We start from the raw sequence: 18,543 nt of genomic DNA on the forward strand, positions 1-18,543 counted from the left end.
CCATTTACATGTACATCTGGTTTCATAGCGATACGGTCACTGCTCCCAATTGACTTGACAACACTTACTTCTTGCACCAGGCCCTGAGCACCGCTCAGTATTAAGTCCAGGGTCACTGAGAACTCATGGAATTTGTCTCTGTTGGATTAATGTATTTCTGCCTCCTTAATAGTCTCTCAAGTCAACTTCTATTGTAACTTACAGTGGTTTATCAAGTGTTTGTATTCATAGAATCATAGAGTTGGAAGGAACCCAATAGTCATCCAATCCAACCCCCTGAGATGTAAATAATAAATGTTGAGTGTTGCAATACCTCTTCTTCTTCTTCTTCTTCTTCTTCTTCTTCTTCTTCTTCTTCACCTGCATCTCTCCATTGTTTTTCAGACACGCTATTTTGGAAGATGGAACTCTGAAGATTACCAATGTTACTAAAGCTGATGCAGGAAGCTACACATGTATAGCAACAAATCATTTTGGGGCAGCCAGCAGCACTGGAAACCTGGTGGTAAAAGGTAACACATTTCTCCCAACACATTTCTGATTCTTCAGTTCTAATGGGGCAGATCTCTTCTGTTTTAGATCTTGTGAATTTTTAAATATGAAGCATCTGTTGCTGTAAAAAAGTGCAATTTAGGCCAGAATCTAAGGCCACTTCTCTGGGAGAAAACCCCATTGAACTCATTGGAACTTGCTACTGAGTAATCAAGAACAAATAGAATATGTTCATTGACCAACACTATACAGATAAAATAAAAAGTCAAGGTAACCTCTGAAATAAATATGCATTTTTTGCATACATAAACCAGCTTTAAAACAATAACATATCACAATAGGCAATATATTCATTTCCAAACTGATATATTCATCAACAAACTGATTACATGTGACCTTCGGGTATAGGGCAGTATAGAAATAATAATAATAATAATAATAATAATAATAATAATAATAATAATAATATAGTAATAATAATGTGGATATACAAATCAGTTAAATGAAGTGACATGGTACCGTATGAAACAAACATTGTCCAAAGCCAATATCTGCAGCCAGATGTGTTTAGACTAACAGTTTTTCATTGGCAGATAAGACTTAGAGAACACCAAATTTAGCATGAATCCAAGCTATATGGATTATTGCACTGGTCAAGAAAGATGTGACTAAGTGTAGGTCCTTGTTCCTTTCTTCTGGCTTTAAGATACAGAGGTGAGCATTGGATAAAGTATCTGGTATTTTCTTAGATTATGTTGAGCATTTGTTGTTGTTGTTTAGTCTTTTAGTCGTGTCTCACTCTTCGTGACGCCATGGACCAGAGCAACACTATGTTGAGCATAGTGTTTCATAAATAGTTTATTTTGACACACTTGCCCCCAAAATGTGAAGAAAATCAGGCTTTAATTTTAATGCATCTCCAGCAAACCATATCATTCTTGTATATTCAGCAGTCTGGGCAGTGCTATACCATTGTTAAACATGAAAATGTTTTCTTTAAGGCTGGTACTCATTAATATTTTTGGTATATTACTGAATAGTCGTGTTCATTCTCTTGGTTGGATAGTGAGGTTTAAGCCTGATGGACCTTTTTCCTGTTTTCATATGTTGGTTGAATACGGGTCGGTTTGATTTTAGAGAGGGGTGGGTATATGTTACTGATTAGGATTTTTCTGGATTGGGTTGGTCAGGGAAGTTTCAAATGAGGTATTTGAGTGTAGTATTTCATACTTATTTACGGTTTGCTCAGTAGTATGTCTGAGTTGAAAAAGTTGGAGTTTTGTATATATGACAGTCACAGTCTGATAGACTTGATACTGCTGCTCATTCATTGGTCAATGGACAAGGCTAAGTAGGTCTCTCCCTTGCCATGATGTTCTTCGTGGGGGTGAGGGGGTGCAGCACAGGACACCTGACTGGCATGGCTCACCTGACTGGTGGCGGATGCAAGAATATGTCTCCCTTCCACTCTGAAGACCTACATAAATAGCAATCAGAGCAGATGGTTCTTTCGTGCAGAGAGAATCTGCAGCACCCTCCAGGTGCTCAATCTCTGTACAATGGATGGAGCCAGGTTGGTTACCCCATGGCCATAGTGATCTTCCTGGAAGGAAATAGGTACTTTAAGAAAAAATCACCATGAACAGAATGTAAGAGTTTACAATTTATGTTTTTACCATTTATAATTAGCTGCTGTACTGAAATGTACATGTAAACATAGGCAACAGAATCTTCGGGGGGGGGTATGATTTTAGTGTTTCCTATATGCTTCCCTAAAGCAAAACCCTAGCACTCACACTTGTTGCTGAGCTAATTAAGCTTTCCCCTTGAAACTAACATATCCAAGTGTGAAACTTCTTTCTGACCCTATATTGCTGAAATGAAAAATAAGCCAGATTTTTCACATTCAAAATCACTAATGCATAACTCTAATTTTAGCAGCAAAGCTTAGTTTGGCCCTTCAAAATTCCCCTGTATTGTCTGAAGTAGGAAACTTGAAAGGATTGCATTGTTTCATTGCTATTATTGAGTTCAGAGTCACATACGGTTTTCTACATGCCTATATTTACTTTGTAGATTTTTTAATTCTTATTCTATTATAGTTTAACTACCTTTTAACTGTTATGCTTTATATGTTTTTAGCTTTCTGTATTTTACCCGTGTTGTTTTAATTTGTATAAGCTGCCTTGAGTCCCAGCCTAGAAAAAAAGCAGGATATATTTAAAAAAAACAATAACAATAACAATAGTGCAGGGATGAGAAATCTCTGGCCCAAGAGACACATTTGGTCCATGGCCCTGGTCATTTCCCATGCACACCTGCTGTCCTTGTTAAGCACCATGCACTACTCTCCTGGGGTAGATTGGCAAGGAAATATGGCAAATCCAAACCTTTGCTATACCAACAAATTCAGGTCACACAATTAAAGTTGAGTTGCAACTCATGTGCAGCAAACCTGCTTCCTCAAAATCAGATTTTTTGCAATAGGTAAAGTGTGGGATAACATGTTTTGTTTTGTTTTGTTGTTTTGTTTTGTTGTTTTGCATTATGTCATTAACCTCCCCACAAAGAAATCAGAATGAATGCTCAGTGAATAGGTGTTGTTGCCTAACCCCCTGCAAACCAGTCAGGATGAATGCTCAATAAAGAAGTCATCCGGAAGTATAGACTGTTGCTTTCATGTGTTAAGAAACAGCGAAAGAGGACTAAGGGCTGGTGCCCAGTCTCAGTCTGGCTTAGATTCAGCAAACATATTCCATCATGTGCCTTCAGCTTCTGGGCACATCTATCCACATGCGTGCTTATTTAGCACTTTATAGACAAAAGTGTAAAGTTTGCTATATGAGAGTACCTAACAAAGAGTTGCATGCGGTTCCATCAGTTTTACAAATTCATTTCTTGTTGTTGTCTAATAGAACTACTAGCTGCAATTAGGAAAGCAGAGTGAACTAGGCGGCTTCTCCCCCAAGCACCACCTCCACTGTGTGGCTCCCCTTCCTTTCCCCCCCATCATTACACTGATTCCTTTATCATTTATCAAGCTGCAGATCATGCCATTACAGTATTAAGAGAGAGATCGCTTCTGGATAAGATATAATTGTTTTTAGCAAGCTCCATGTTGCAATCCTATGCACAGCTATGCATCATCCCTGACCACTGCTCCTGCTAGCTAGGGATCATGGGAGTTGTAGGCCAAAAACATATGGAGGGCCAAGTTTGCCTATGTGCCTGTTTTAAATATCATTGTTTATTATAGGACAGACAATGGATAACATATGTTTTCTGTATGGCTCACAGAAATAAAAAATACAAATACAAATGCAGGACAAGAATTGCTAGCCATACAATTAATAGTTGGTGTAGTTTGAGCCTGAAGAGCAATATTGGCTCTCTGACTTTCCTATCCCAGCAGTAGATATATTTCCTTGTTGTCTCAGTGAATGAGATGGTATTAAAAATCATTTTTAAGTGCATCAGTAAAATTTGTCATGTTCAGAGAAAATTAGTAACTTATTCTTGTTGCCCTTGCAACACCAGTCATATTTTCCCCAAGATATAATCAGCGCATGATTGAATACTGTTAGCCACTGATCATTTTTAAAAATGTATCTCAAGGCTCTGAAATGTATGCCCAGAAACTCTCTATCACCAAATTAAACGTAATAATAAAATGTCGGCAATAACATTTGGTGTTGTAATTTGTTAGATGTGCTGACAATGACAAATGTTTTAAATTAAATTATGCACTTTTTATGAGTAGTCTTGTGTCTGATGAATTACTTTACACAACAGACACATAGATTATAACATTGATAAACACTTTTCATCTCTCTCTCATTTGTGGCGGGAAAATCCTCTATTGGAAAATAGATCAAAAGAGATGGATTTATTGCTTTGTAATCAATCACAGCATTCTAACCCTGTCAATTTAATTCTGCCAAACACCAGCAGAGATAGATGGCCACAGCCTTTCAGCCTTTCCTAGCCAATATTTGTTCAAAGTCTTCTTGAGTGGCATGTATTTAAATGACAGTTTTTATCAACTGTGAGAGTGAAGGAAGCAAGACCGGAGTTAGGAAATCTGATAAAAGAAAGCATATATTGCACATATGTGTTCCTTTTTGAAGATTTATTAGAAATGATTTATTTCACTTGTACTGTAAAGTTTGAGAATTTATTTATTTATTTATAGCATTTTCCAGTGGACACACCAAGACTAAAACTATAGCAAATGGACCTTCGTTGTAATGTGTTAGCTGTTTTGTAGCCTTCTTTATTACCTAGGACCCTCTGATGTACAGTGGTACCTTGGGTTAAGTACTTAATTCGTTCCAGAGGTCTGTTCTTAACCTGAAACTGTTCTTAACCTGAAGCACCATTTTAGCTAATGGGGCCTCCTGCTGCCGCTGCACCGCCGGAGCCCGATTTCTGTTCTTATCCTGCAGCAAAGTTCTTAACCTGAAGCACTATTTCTGGGTTAGCGGAGTGTGTAACCTGAAGCGTATGTAACCTGAAGTGTATGTAACCCGAGGTACCACTGTACGCTATAAAATTCACAACAGGAAATCCATTGCTGCTGTTGGTGGGACCTTTTCTTTGGTCTTTCGTATAAGCATCGTGGATCGTATAAGCATCATGGACTATGCACCTTGCACATTGGCCTGTCGTTCACAAGTTTTGCCATATTAGGGCCTCCTAAACTGGCATTTCAGTGTCTGGCTGATCTCAGGTTGTGTACACACTCCCATTTACTGTGCAATCAGTACTCTCGCCATTTTGTTTGTGGAGCCATGTACACACAACATTAGCGACAACCACGCCTATCCTATAGCGTTATGAGAAATACTGCATTTGGATGGGTTTCCTTCGAAACCAGTGTTGATCGGATCTGTACATGTAAGCCATATGAAGATATCCACGCCCCCTCTCTGCCCACTAGTGTGGATGGACAGCAGCAACTTAGAAACACATTGAACCATACTGATGTGTACAATGTTGTGCAAATGTGATCGGAAACACAGCATTTTAAGCTGGTAGTGCGTACACAACCCCAGACTTTGTCGCCGCTTCTGTAGGAGCGCGCCAATTGCCTTAGTTGATATAAACTTCGCTTCATGGTTAGTTCACGTGGCTTAAGAATTCCTTCACTTCGTGATAAGGTCAGGGGACATTAAAAAGTACTTTTATTTTCCCTAGTGCTCAGTTCTGAGTCAATCCCATTAGTATTAATGGGAGCTACATGTGTGCATGAAGCAGAGAATATACCCGTAGGGCTGAGGCATGGATATTAACTGCAACCTGAGAATCACAGTGCTAAAATCTGTCCCATAATGAAAGATATAAAATGCAGAAAACTGTTGTGAACTCTAAATGAACTGTGAAAGTACCCTATTTTACATGGATAGGTCTGTGTCTTGAGTGAGATGTATATTAGTTTGGCTGGAACCATAGAATGATCACTGGGTGCCACTTTTTTAAATGTGATGTGGATTATTGGGTGGTCTTTGTTTTTGCTTTTATTGTATATTTTGTGTGTTTTATATTGTAATTTTTATGTTGTGGGTCACCTGAGATCTACATGTATAGGGCAGTATACAAATATAAACAGTAGTAGTAGTAGTAGTAATCAGGTCTGTGGCCTACACAAAGACAAACTTATCATATGAAGGTTTCTCTGACCATAAACTATATTTCTTTTGGCTCTCCTCATACCTCATTAATTAAAATACAATGAAGACTTTTTTCCTCCCAACTTTAAATGTTCTTCCTTTAAGAATGTGAGCTTTTCAAGTCCAGTGGTTTATTTTACCTTTTGTTGCAAGATGTCCACAGACATTATGGGTATATCATATCTTACTCTACATACAATGAAGTTTATAACAAGTCACATCCAAGCAACAAGCAAAAACGTAGTCTTAGAACATACAGAAATAATTAAAGGTACCCTTCAGTTAAGGGACGTGGGTGGCGCTGTGGGTTAAACCACAAAGCCTAGGGCTTGCCGATCAGAAGGTCGGCAGTTCGAATCCCCGGGACAGGGTGAGCTGCCATTGCTCGATCCCTGCTCCTGCCAACCTAGCAGTTCGAAAGCACGTCAAAGTGCAAGTAGATAAATAGGTAAGGTAAGGTAAACAGCGTTTCCATGCGCTGCTCTGGTTCTCCAGAAGCTGCTTAGTCATGCTGGCCACATGACCAGGAAGCTGTACACCGGCTCCCTCGGCCAATAAAGCGAGATGAGCGCCGCAACCCCAGAGTCGTCCGCGACTGGACCTAATGGTCAGAGGTACCTTTAACTTTACCTTTACCCTTCGGTTGCTTTAAATAGGATCCCATCAGAAACTGCTCCAGACAAATCTGACCATATTTTGGGATTGCTGCTTAATCTGAATGATAAGTTTTGAATAAGATTCTGATGAGAACCATGAATGTATCTACCTATCTATTAAAGTAGACAGGAGAAGGGGCAAACAAGCAAACATTGTGAGGTGATGTGTAGAACAGAAAATGTGTTTACCTGCAGCATTTAAAAATTAATTTGTCAGTCATTTCCCATTTTTTTACAGTACCTCAGGCATAGTGTTCAATTTCTTCCACTACCAAAAATAAAAATCCCTTCATATCGCTTGGTTACATGAAAAATAATGTAAGAATTATTGGCTGTATGCTGTCAAATGTATGCTAAGTTGTGCTTTAGTAAAGGTAAAGGGACCCCTGACCATTAGGTCCAGTCGTGACCGACTGTGGGGTTGCGGCGCTCATCTCGCTTTATTGGCCGAGGGAGCCAGCGTACAGCTTCGGGTCATGTGGCCAGCATGACTAAGCCACTTCTGGCGAACCAGAGCAAGGCACAGAAACGCCGTTTACCTTCCTGCCAGAACGGTACCTATTTATCTACTTGCACTTTGATGTGCTTTCAAACTGCTAGGTTGGCAGGAGCAGGGACCAAGCAACGGGAGCTCACCCCGTCGTGGGGATTTGAACCGCTGACCCTCTGATTGGCAAGTCCTAGGCTCTGTGGTTTAACCCACAGCGCCACCCGCGTCCTATTTAAAAAGTAGAGCAACTTATTTTCGTCCTCACAGCAAAGCTTCCAACTTCAAAGCAATATCAATTACCATTACAGCATTTATGTCCTTTCACTACCTGGTCTTATTTTCAGAGATTCCTGGACATGGTAACCTGCTTTTCAGTAGGTCCTGCTCCAGGAGGACCTTTTCTGACAGCCTCTTTAGCCAATTAGAAGGCTACTTGGGGGCATGATCCCACCTCCAGGTCTATTTTAGTAGTGCTTTCCCCACAATTTTATGTTTGGAACAGATATCTTTTTGTTTCCTGTTGTTGTTCTTTATTAACCAATTCAAATGGTTTTCTTGAGTACTGATTCAATGCAATTTAGCATAAAACCACAAGCTGATAACAAGAAATATATTGAAGATATCCATCTGGTTTGTGTTGAGAGCCTTGTTCATTTCATTCTCCATGGTTGTCATTTGCCTTACTAATTGCCTCATTACAACTGCTTTACAATCAGTATGACTTAGTCATTAACGTGATGAAAGGCTTACTGAAGAGCAGCTAGATATTAAAAAGCATAGATCTCTGACCTACAATTCTTGGACATTCCACAGCTTATCTCTAGCTTTATTAAAGTGTGTGTGTGTGTGTGTGTGTGTGTGTATATACACACACACACACACACACTTTGAAATTAAAATGGATCTACTGGCCCTGAACATCTCCTTCAGTTATCTTGCCTTTAGAAAACTGATTAAATGAGAAACTGAAATACTCTATAATTTTTTTACTTTCAAGACATTTTATTTCCCTTGCTGTTTACCATTCTAGTCAGTTAAGTGGCTTTAAATGATGTTATTGTTCACATAAATAAGGAAAGAAAGACAGAACCATGTGATGTTCCTAAATATTTGTTTCACTAGGTGAGATCTGACAAAGCAAATACTCAGCACAGGAAGAGACAAGTGTTTTATTGTGTGCATTTCATGTTTTTATTTCTTAGTATTTTTCTTGTGGGGACTAGAGCTAATGGTTTTTGTAGCATCTGAGGGCTCTTCTCATGACCTCCCATATATATATATGTATATATATAAAGGCTCAGAAGTTTAAAACAATTTGCAGATTATCCTTTCCTTCCATTTAGGCAGTCATTCAAGTTGCAAAGAAAATAAGGAAACAAGGGTTGGAACATAACTGTTCCGCTGGAATAGCCAAAGGTCCATCTAGGTCAGCATCCGCTTTCCAACAGCATCCCGTCAGATGACTCTAGTGAGCCCAGAAGTGTTAAGCCTTATGTAGAAAGCTACCTTATATTGAGCATTATTCCTCCATCTAGCATGGCATTGTCTACACTGACTGGCAGAGGCTCTCCAGAATTTGAGACAGGGTGGCATTCCCAGATTTACCCTGAGCTCTTGGGAATTGAACCTGGGATCTTACATCAACAGCAGATTCTCTACCACTGAGCTATGGCAGATGAGGCAGCAGATTCAGACAAGATTTCCTGGAAAGAGATGAGGCAAAGCCAGGTGGAAAGAGATAAGGCAAAGCCAGGTGGGATCAGGACGGAAAAGTAGGTTCTGGTATCCATCCATTATGCTACAATCCATATTTATAGCTGTCTTTCCATACAGGTACTTACCATTTGTCTGGTATTTTCCTACTATGGGAAAGTGCCACAAAACAGCTGCAACTAAATTATTTGGTTGAAAGATCGAAAGTTTTTCAGCACACCGGTGCATTTGCTGAATCACTTCAGCTTTTAAATGATTTTGAGGTGTTGTTCCCACTATTTTTAACGTGTTTGTTTAGCAGTAAGGGGAAATTGTGCACTTGTTATGGTGAAAGACTACTAATAATGAACTTTAGGAATTAAACCTTTGAAAGGTGACTCTTTTTATTCTTCTCAGGAATACACACTGCATTGTACACAGCTTTGTGAAGTATCCTTACAATCCTGAAGGTGTAGTTTAATTGTGCAATCTTAAGCACACAGGAAGATCCTGGAGAGAAATTGGATAGAATTCTTTTTTTAATGAAACCAAAAGTCAAAATATAAAGAATATTACTTGGAGAAAGAATGAATGGAGGAAAATGGGAAGGCAACAATTGCACACAGAGGTGATATAATGGTATAAAATCAGCAAAGAAGAAGAGGAGTTTGATTTGATATCCCGCTTTATTACTACCCGAAGGAGTCTCAAAGCGGCTCACAATCTCCTTTCCCTTCCTCCCCCACAACAAACGCTCTGTGATGTGAGTGGGGCTGAGAGACTTCAAAGAAGTGTGACTGGCCCAAGGTCACCCAGCAGCTGCATGTGGAGGAGCGGGGAAGCGAACCCAGTTCACCAGATTATAAGTCCAACACTGCTAACCACTACACCATGCTGGCTCTCAATGCAAGGAATTCAACATAGCAGTGTGGCAATCATCAGTACAAACATTTCAGCTTTCCAGAGGGAGCAATCCACCCTCACCTCAGTACATGCTGTTTTTTTTTTGGGGGGGGGGAGTCTCTTAATCCTCCCAAGCCAATTTCAGAGGACAGGCAGGGGAAAGTGGGGGGTGGAAAGTGCTGTTGCACCAGCAGACATCTTTGCACAGGTTTCTGCTTGCAGGACTCATTAGTTGGATCCCACCCAATTTAATTTAACTAGCTGCATGATAGCAGCTAAGAGCATCTTTGGACTCCTGATGTTTCCAGGAAAACAAAGTTGAGAATGAAGCCTCACATACTGATTGGGTACCTGAGAGCTGCAAAAGACAGTATGTTCTTAAGTCCAATGGTGAAAGAAGCTCTGTTTCTGATGTAAGTGGTACCCTCCAGATATTGATGGATATTATCCCTGACCATTAGCCATTCTGGCTGAGAATTATGGAAGTTCCACTTCCGGTTAGCGCCGGCGCTTAATGGCGGATCTCAACCGGAGCTCCGGGAGAGATCTGCTTCGTGGGTTCGGGTCCTGTCAGCTACGGCGAAGCGGGGACCCTTAAAAATCACAGGCGCGTTGCCTGTGAACTGGAGACTCGGCGGGCACCTTTGCGCCCCCCCGACGCTGCGAAATAGCCTTTTTAAAGGCTCCGGAGGAGCGGAGGGGTCTTGGAGCGGTGCTGAGAGTCGTCTTCACCCAGCCTGCGAAGCGAAGCCGCGTCGCCATTAGCGGAGAGCGCTGACTTCTTCCCGGGAAATTGGATTAAAAGAACAACTATCCGTGAGTAGGATTGACCGCTAAAATATAACTGGACACTAAAAGTAAAGAAATTGGGCACCGAGACGGACAAGCACTAAAAAGGAAGTCTGCTTTCCGTTCTGTAGCAAGATCAAAGCGAAAGGCACTCTAGCTGTAACTGCTTGAGAGGAAACTTGCGGGATTTAAGAAATCCACCACCAAAGCAAAGAACTCCCCCCCCCCGAAGGCAGGAGGGGGGGGAAGAAGATTTTAAAAGTGTTTCCCTGCCAATTTAAAAGAATTGGATTAAGTATCGCTGTTCTTTAACCTGGGATCGGACTGCCGGAGAAAAGGAACCGGCTAAGGACTGTTGCTATAAGAAGCTAAAAAATATCTCAAATTGACTTTGGTTACTTCCAATTTGAAACACTGTTTCTGTGGTATTACAAAGTTACTTACAGGACACTATTGACTGGGATCCCCTTGAAAAAGGAAAGAAAAATTGAAAGGGACTAGGAAACTTTTATTCCTTCTTTTTTGAAGAGTGTGGGATTACTTTGAGAAGTATAGAACTGACTCTACGCCCCCTAGAGGACCTACAAATTATTTCAGCAACAAGTGGAGTTTAAAATTTGAGAACTTTGTTTGTGAGTTTCAAAGTCTGGGAATGACCTTGACTAAAAGACTTTGTTATGGCAGATGGTAAAGAGAAAGGGGAGTTACAAGAAACAACCTTGAGATCTGGCAGACAATACAAAATTGACACTTACATGCAAAGAAGGGCTTCTGTAACAGGAGCCTCTGGAACTATAGTGGCTGTAAAGCCAAAAGCGAAAGCAATGTCTACAGAAGAATCATTTGCCAAGGTATTGGAGAAGATAAATGACTCTTTGGAGGAACTAAAAAAGCAAGGTGCGGAGACTAAATTGCAAGTTGCTGAAACTAAAGTACAAGTTGCTGAAACAAATAAAAAAATTGAAGAAATCTCTGGGAAAATTGACCTAAATACTAAAAGTATAACTGACCTAGGGAATAAAGTGAACTCAAATGCAGAAGCAATTGGGAAATTATTGGAAGATTCATCTATAACACGAAAGATAGCCGAGGAAGCTAAGGAAATTGCAACTGCTGCGGAGGAAAAATTTCCACCAGTTTACAAGAAATTGGATGAATATGAACTGGCACTCTCTATGCAGGATATGCAACGCAAGGAGAGGAACCTGAGGATCAGACTTGTGCCGGAAAAGGAAGGAGAGAACTTGGTGGATGATTTGACAAAAGAATTTTCTGATTTTTGGAAGCAGGAGCTGAAGAAAGAAGATTTTAAGATAGAAAGTGCATTTAGATTGGGAATAAGACAGAAGAGAAATCGACCCAGAGATTGTCTTATTACCTTAAGATCAAAGGAGGAGCGAGATAAAATATTGAACCTGCACTACCAAACAGCCCTTCGAATTGAAGACTTTTTTATTGAGATCTTTAAAGACATCCCTAAGAGTATCTTGGACGCAAGAGGACATTATAAAGACCTGGTGACACTGCTGAAGAAGAACTACATACCATTCAGGTGGGAATTTCCCCAAGGCTTGTCTTTTAAATATAAGGGAAAGAAGAGAAGAATAAAGACTGTAAGTGATAAAGACAAGTTCTTGGGAGAACACGAAGAAGACCTACAGAAAGAGACATTTCCAGGACAAGGGCATCCATCACTGGACACGAACACGGTACCACCGACAGACGAGGAACAAAAACAGGGAGCTGTAGGAGGAAGGAGTAAATAATCCCATCATGGCTCTGCAACTTCTAACCTGGAATTGTAATGGCTTAAATATTCCCAGGAAGAGAAAAAATATATTTCATGCCTTAAAGAAAGACCAATTGGACTTGATTTGCCTACAAGAGACCCACGTGACAAGAGCACACAGAAAATTATTAATAAATAAAAGACTGGGACAGGAATTTATATCTTCAGACAGAGTAAAAAAGAGAGGAGTGGTGATCTATGCAAAAGAAAAATTGCAACCGAAACAAATTTTTAAAGATGATCAAGGAAGATATTTGGCAATTGAAATTCAATCTCAAGGAGAGAAGTATTTGATAGTGGGAATCTATGCACCAAACGAAGGGAAAGCTGAATTTTTTAAGAAGTTGCATGAAATTTTGATGGACCATATGGATTATAACTTAATTTTGATGGGAGATATGAATGGAGTGGTTTCAACAAATATGGACAAGGCACAAAGACAGGTAATAACAAAAGATGGAAGACTACCAAAGACTTTTTTTGAAATGACTGACAATATGGACTTGATTGATATTTGGAGAACAAAACACCCATTAGAAAGAGAGGGAACCTTCTTTTCTGAAGCCAAAATGACATGGACAAGGATTGACCAAATCTGGGTGACTAGCAGTATGGCTCCGAATATAAAAAAAGTAGAAATCTGCCCAAAAACTTTCTCCGACCATAATGCTGTAAAGATGGTGATGAGGCAAACAACAACTGGTTCCTTCAGATGGAGAATGAATGACACCTTATTTAGAGACGAGGAGATCTGTAAGAAGGCCCAAAAAACCTTGAAAGACTATTTTGAAATCAACTTAAGGTCTGAAGTAGAAAAAAGAATAGTATGGGACGCAAGCAAAGCCGTGATGAGAGGGTTTTTGATTCAGCAAAATACTTTAAAGAAGAGAAAGCAAAATGAGAAAAAGGAGAGAATTTTGGAAAAGATAAAAGAAGGGGAAAAACAATTAAGATCGAAGCCAAAATCCCAAGAGATTCTAAGAGAAATCAAATTTCATCAAACACAATATATGGAACTGATGAATCAAGAATTAGAGTGGAGAATTAAACAAATGAGACAAAAGACTTTTGAATCTGCTGATAAATGTGGCAAGTTACTGGCTTGGCAAATAAAGAAGAGACAAAAACTCAACACGGTAACAAATATAGAAGTGGAAGGAAAAAACATAAGCAACCCAGCGGAAATTAGGAATTGTTTTCAGAACTACTTTAGACAACTTTACACACAAGGGCCGCAAAAAGAAATGGACATACAACAGTTCCTCGAGGAAAATGGGCTGAAAAAGGTTTCGCATGAAAGTAAGATAATATTGAACCAGGAGATATCAGCACAAGAAATAGAAGATGCCATTCAAGGCATGACGCTGGGCAAATCCCCTGGACCGGATGGACTGACTTCCAAATACTACAAAGTTTTGAAGGAAGGGTTGATACAACCTTTGAAGGAAGTCTGCAATGAGATTATGGAGGGGAAAAGGGCACCCGATACGTGGAGAGAGGCTTACATTACACTTATACCAAAGACAGAGACTGAAAAGACCCAACTTAAAAACTACCGACCCATCTCGTTATTGAATGTGGATTACAAAATCTTTGCTGATATTTTGGCAAAAAGACTGAAGAGAGTTTTGATGGAGGAGATTCACGGGGACCAAGCGGGCTTTCTCCCAAAAAGGCACTTGTCGAACAATGTAAGGAATATAATTGACATTTTGGAAAAGCTGGAAGTGAACATAAACACTAAAGCTGTTTTGATATTTGTGGATGCCGAGAAAGCCTTTGACAACATTTCTTGGAGTTTTATGTTGAAGAACCTCCGGGGGATGGGGGTAGGCCAAGGGTTTGAAAATGGTATAGGTGCAATATACTCTGAGCAGAAAGCCAAACTAATTGTAAATAATGTGGTTACAGAAGAGTTCAAGATTGAAAAAGGGACACGTCAGGGGTGCCCTATCTCCCCATTACTTTTTATATCGGTCCTGGAGGTTTTGCTTAATATGATTAGGAGGGACCAGTTGGTTAAAGGGATTCAGGTCGGAGCTAAACAATATAAACTGAGAGCATTTGCAGATGACTTAGTACTTACATTGCAAGAGCCAGAAGCTAGCACGAAAAGAGTTTTGGAAATAATTCAAGAGTTTGGTCAAATGGCAGGATTTAAATTGAATAAGTCTAAGACAAAGGTTTTGGAGAAAAATTTGACACAGATAGAAAAGGAAAGGTTCCAGAATGAGACAGGGTTGACTGTGGTTAAAAAAGTGAAATATTTGGGTATAAATATGACAGCTAAAAATGTGAATTTGTTTAAAGATAATTATGAAAAAACTTGGAGAGAAGTGAAAAAAGATTTGGAGATTTGGTCCAACTTGAAGCTTTCCTTGTTAGGCCGTATTGCAGCTATAAAGATGAATGTATTGCCAAGAATGTTGTTTTTGTTCCAAGCATTGCAAATAATTGATAAAATGGATTGTTTCAAGAGGTGGCAAAAAGACATATCTAAATTTGTCTGGCAGGGCAAAAAGCCCAGAATTAAATTTAAGATACTAACGGATTCAAAGGAAAGAGGGGGGTTTGCCCTGCCAGACTTTAAACTTTACTATGAAGCGGCAGCTTTCTGCTGGCTGAAAGAATGGCTACTTCTTGAAAACACAGACATTTTGGATTTGGAAGGTTTTAATAACATTTTTGGGTGGCATGCATATTTGTGGTATGACAAGGTTAAAGCACATAAAAGTTTTAAAAATCATATTGTCAGAAAAGCACTACTAAATGTCTGGGACAGATATAAAGACTTGCTGGAAAATAAAACTCCAAGGTGGCTGTCGCCAATGGAAGCTAAGGCAGTTAAAAAGTTAAATATGGAGTCCAAGTGGCCAAGATACTGGGAAATTTTGGAAAAGGAAGGGGACAAATTGAGATTGCAGAGTTTTGAGAAATTAAAAGGGAAGGTGAGAGATTGGTTCCACTACCATCAAATTAATGAAGCGTTTAAACTGGACAGTAAAATTGGCTTCCAGGTGGAAAAATCAAAATTGGAGACAGAACTGTTAGAACCCAGTACTAAGAATTTGTCCAAAATGTACAATTTGCTGCTGAAATGGAATACACAAGATGAAACGGTTAAATCGGTCATGATTAAATGGGCTCAGGACATTGGTCATAATATTTTGTTTGCTGATTGGGAAAAGTTGTGGACCACCGGGATAAAATTTACGGCATGTAATGCCTTAAGAGAAAACATTATGAAAATGATATATAGGTGGTACATAACCCCAGTCAAGCTTGCAAAGATTTACCATGTGCCTGACAACAAATGTTGGAAATGTAAAGAAACTGAAGGTACACTTTTTCATCTTTGGTGGACCTGCCCGAAGATTAAGGCATTCTGGGAAATGATCTATAATGAACTTAAAAAGGTATTTAAATATACTTTCCCCAAGAAACCAGAGGCCTTTCTCTTGGGTATTGTCGGCCAAGGGGTGTTAAAGACGGATATAACTTTCTTTATGTATGCTACAACAGCAGCTAGAATACTCATTGCGAAGTACTGGAAGACGCAAGAACTACCCACACTGGAAGAATGGCAGATGAAGGTGATAGACTATATGGGCTTGGCAGAAATGACGAGCAGAATCCGAAACCAGGGAAGAGAAGCAGCGCAAGAAGAATGGAAAAAATTCAAGGACTATTTAAAGAAATATCATAAAGTTAATGAAAGTTAGAATGATGTTGGACTGGAAAGTAAATGGTTACTATTAGCAATGGTTAAGACAAGGAAAATAAGGAAGAATAGTCTAAATTTAAATTAAAATAAGGGAAGATTTGCTGAACAATCGATAAGAATTTGGAATACAGAAAGGGGAAGCATGAGGAAGTCGGGGAAGATAGGATATGAAATTAGGATATGAAATGATACATGTTTTTTGTTTTGTTTTTGTTTTTGTATGTTTATGTTTGTTGTATTGTGTTTATATGGAAAAATAAAAATATTTTAAAAAAAAAAAGAGAATTATGGAAGTTCGAACCTAACAATATCTGGAGGGCACAAGGTTGGGGAAACTGATTTGTGCGATGAATTAGAAATTTTAGAGGACTACTTAATAACTGTAGACTTACATCTCAGCAGAGCTTGCACGTTCTAATAATGCAGCATTCAGAGACAAAACACAGGATATACACTTATTCGTGCTGCACGAGAGGGGGCTGCAGATCTCTGACACTCTGGTTAGAACTGCTGAGATATGTCAGAATATAGGAGTCGTATTCCCAATGCCGTTCAATTTGGACAGTGCTTGTTTTCTTGAACAGCCAGACTAAACTGGACAAGATCCTAGTTTTCAACAAGACATTAGTAACAAAAAATGTTGTTTTACCCTAAATCATGGCTTCCCAAATTTAAGAGTTGCTGAACATAAGAATCTGTTGTGTCAGGCTAATGACCCATCTTGTCCAGCATCCTGTTCTCACAGTGGCCAATCAGACAGCTACTAGGCTAAGCTCGAGGTGCTGGCTTTGGTTTACAAAGACTTATACAGCTTGGGAGCAGAATATTTGAAAGATTGTCTCACCCCTTTTATCCTAAGTTGATCACTGTGCTGTGCAGGGGAGGGCCTTCTGCAGATACCATCCAATTGGGAGGCTGTTCTGTACAATGTAGGAACCAAGTTTCTAGTGTTGTGGCACCCAACCTTTGGAATTCCCTCTCCTTGAATATTAAACAGGTGCCATATCTTTTTGTCACCTGTTGAAGACCTTCCGCAAGCTTTTTAAGTTGAGATATTTCCCATTTCTCTGCTGAATTTGCTTTCAGTATGTTTTTATTGTTTTGTTACTTGTTGTTTGCCACCATGGGCTCCTCTGAGAGGAAAGGTGGGATATACCGTAGATCCCGGCGTATTAGGTGACTGGCCGTATTAGACGACCCCCCCAAATTGGCAGCTGCAATTTGGGGGTTCGTCTTATAAGCCCAGTTGCCCAATACACTGGACAGCAACGGGGCGGGCTCAGCTCTGCACCGGGAGAAAGCCGTCCGGCACGGAGCTGAGCCCGCTGCCCGCTGCTGCTGCTTCGGAGTCGCCGCCACAGCAGTGGGGAGCGGGCTCTGCTCTGTGCCACCCATACCCGACGTATAAGGCAACCCCCAACTTTGGAGAAGATTTTCTGGGGTTCAAACGTCGCCTTATACACCGGAATCTATGGTAAATTTAAAGGAGGAGGAGGAGGAAGTCGTTGACCAAAACTCAAGCTCTTAGAAACGTAAACGAAATATAGTCAAGAAATATAAATACATAATGAGTCTATATTAATCCTCAGTTGTCACCACTAGTAATCATAGAATGTAGAAAGAAAGAAAGAAAGAAAGAAAGAAAGAAAGAAAGAAAGAAAGAAAGAAAGAAGTGAAAAATAACACCATACTTTTTATAGTGTCTAATGAGATGAATGGCCCTGCTGGGCTTTAACAAGTTCATGAATACTGGGCTATAGGTGGTTTGAGAGAGTTAGAAGCCAGAGCACTAATACCACTTGGAAGCTGCATGCTTTTTTTGTTTTTATTCAGCCCAAGCTTCCAAAACTTGGATTTGAACCTAGATTTAAAGAAGATTTGCCAAATGTGATATGTTCCATATGAGAGAATATGCTCAGTCTGACCTCATGCTGTTGTTCCAAAGATCTTATCTCGCCCTATAGCCAAGCACAGCGAGCCAGCATCTTTCCATGCAGCATCAAAGAAGCTTGAGGACCATGGCCTTATTCTATCGCTCTAATAAAGTCATCTCTCTAAGGGAACTTTTAACTAGCACTTCTAATACTCGCATCCTAATTATAAAACACAGGGGCAGCTGTTGCTTTTAGAGGAACACTTTGGTTTCAGGGCACCAGTGGAAATGCTACTGCTACCCAGCCAGAAGGCAAAATCTCCCTGTGAACAGCAGTCTGTGCTGAAAATGACGATAGTAATTTTCTCTCCCGACAAGAAATAACTCTGCGGACCTCTCTATGTTAAATGGTTTGATTTCTCCTTCTTTTCCACTCCATCTGGTGTATTTCTTTGTAGCTTCAAGC

General features: G+C 39.8%; 1 protein-coding gene across 15 annotated transcripts in view; it reads left to right on the top strand.

Moving 5' to 3' along the window:
- The window catches only part of LOC310756452 (contactin-4), a 536,818-nt gene that overhangs the window by 469,562 nt on the left and 48,713 nt on the right, over positions 1-18,543 (top strand). For all 15 annotated transcript variants that reach the window (XM_083600569.1, XM_083600561.1, XM_083600560.1 and 12 more), the window contains one exon: positions 385-512. In XM_083600569.1, coding sequence (XP_083456695.1) covers positions 385-512 — 128 coding nt within the window. The remainder of the gene's footprint in view (positions 1-384; positions 513-18,543) is intronic.

This window comes from Podarcis filfolensis, assembly GCF_964270895.1.
Source record: "Podarcis filfolensis genome assembly, chromosome: 2".
In the NCBI taxonomy this organism is placed as follows: Eukaryota; Metazoa; Chordata; class Lepidosauria; order Squamata; family Lacertidae; genus Podarcis; species Podarcis filfolensis.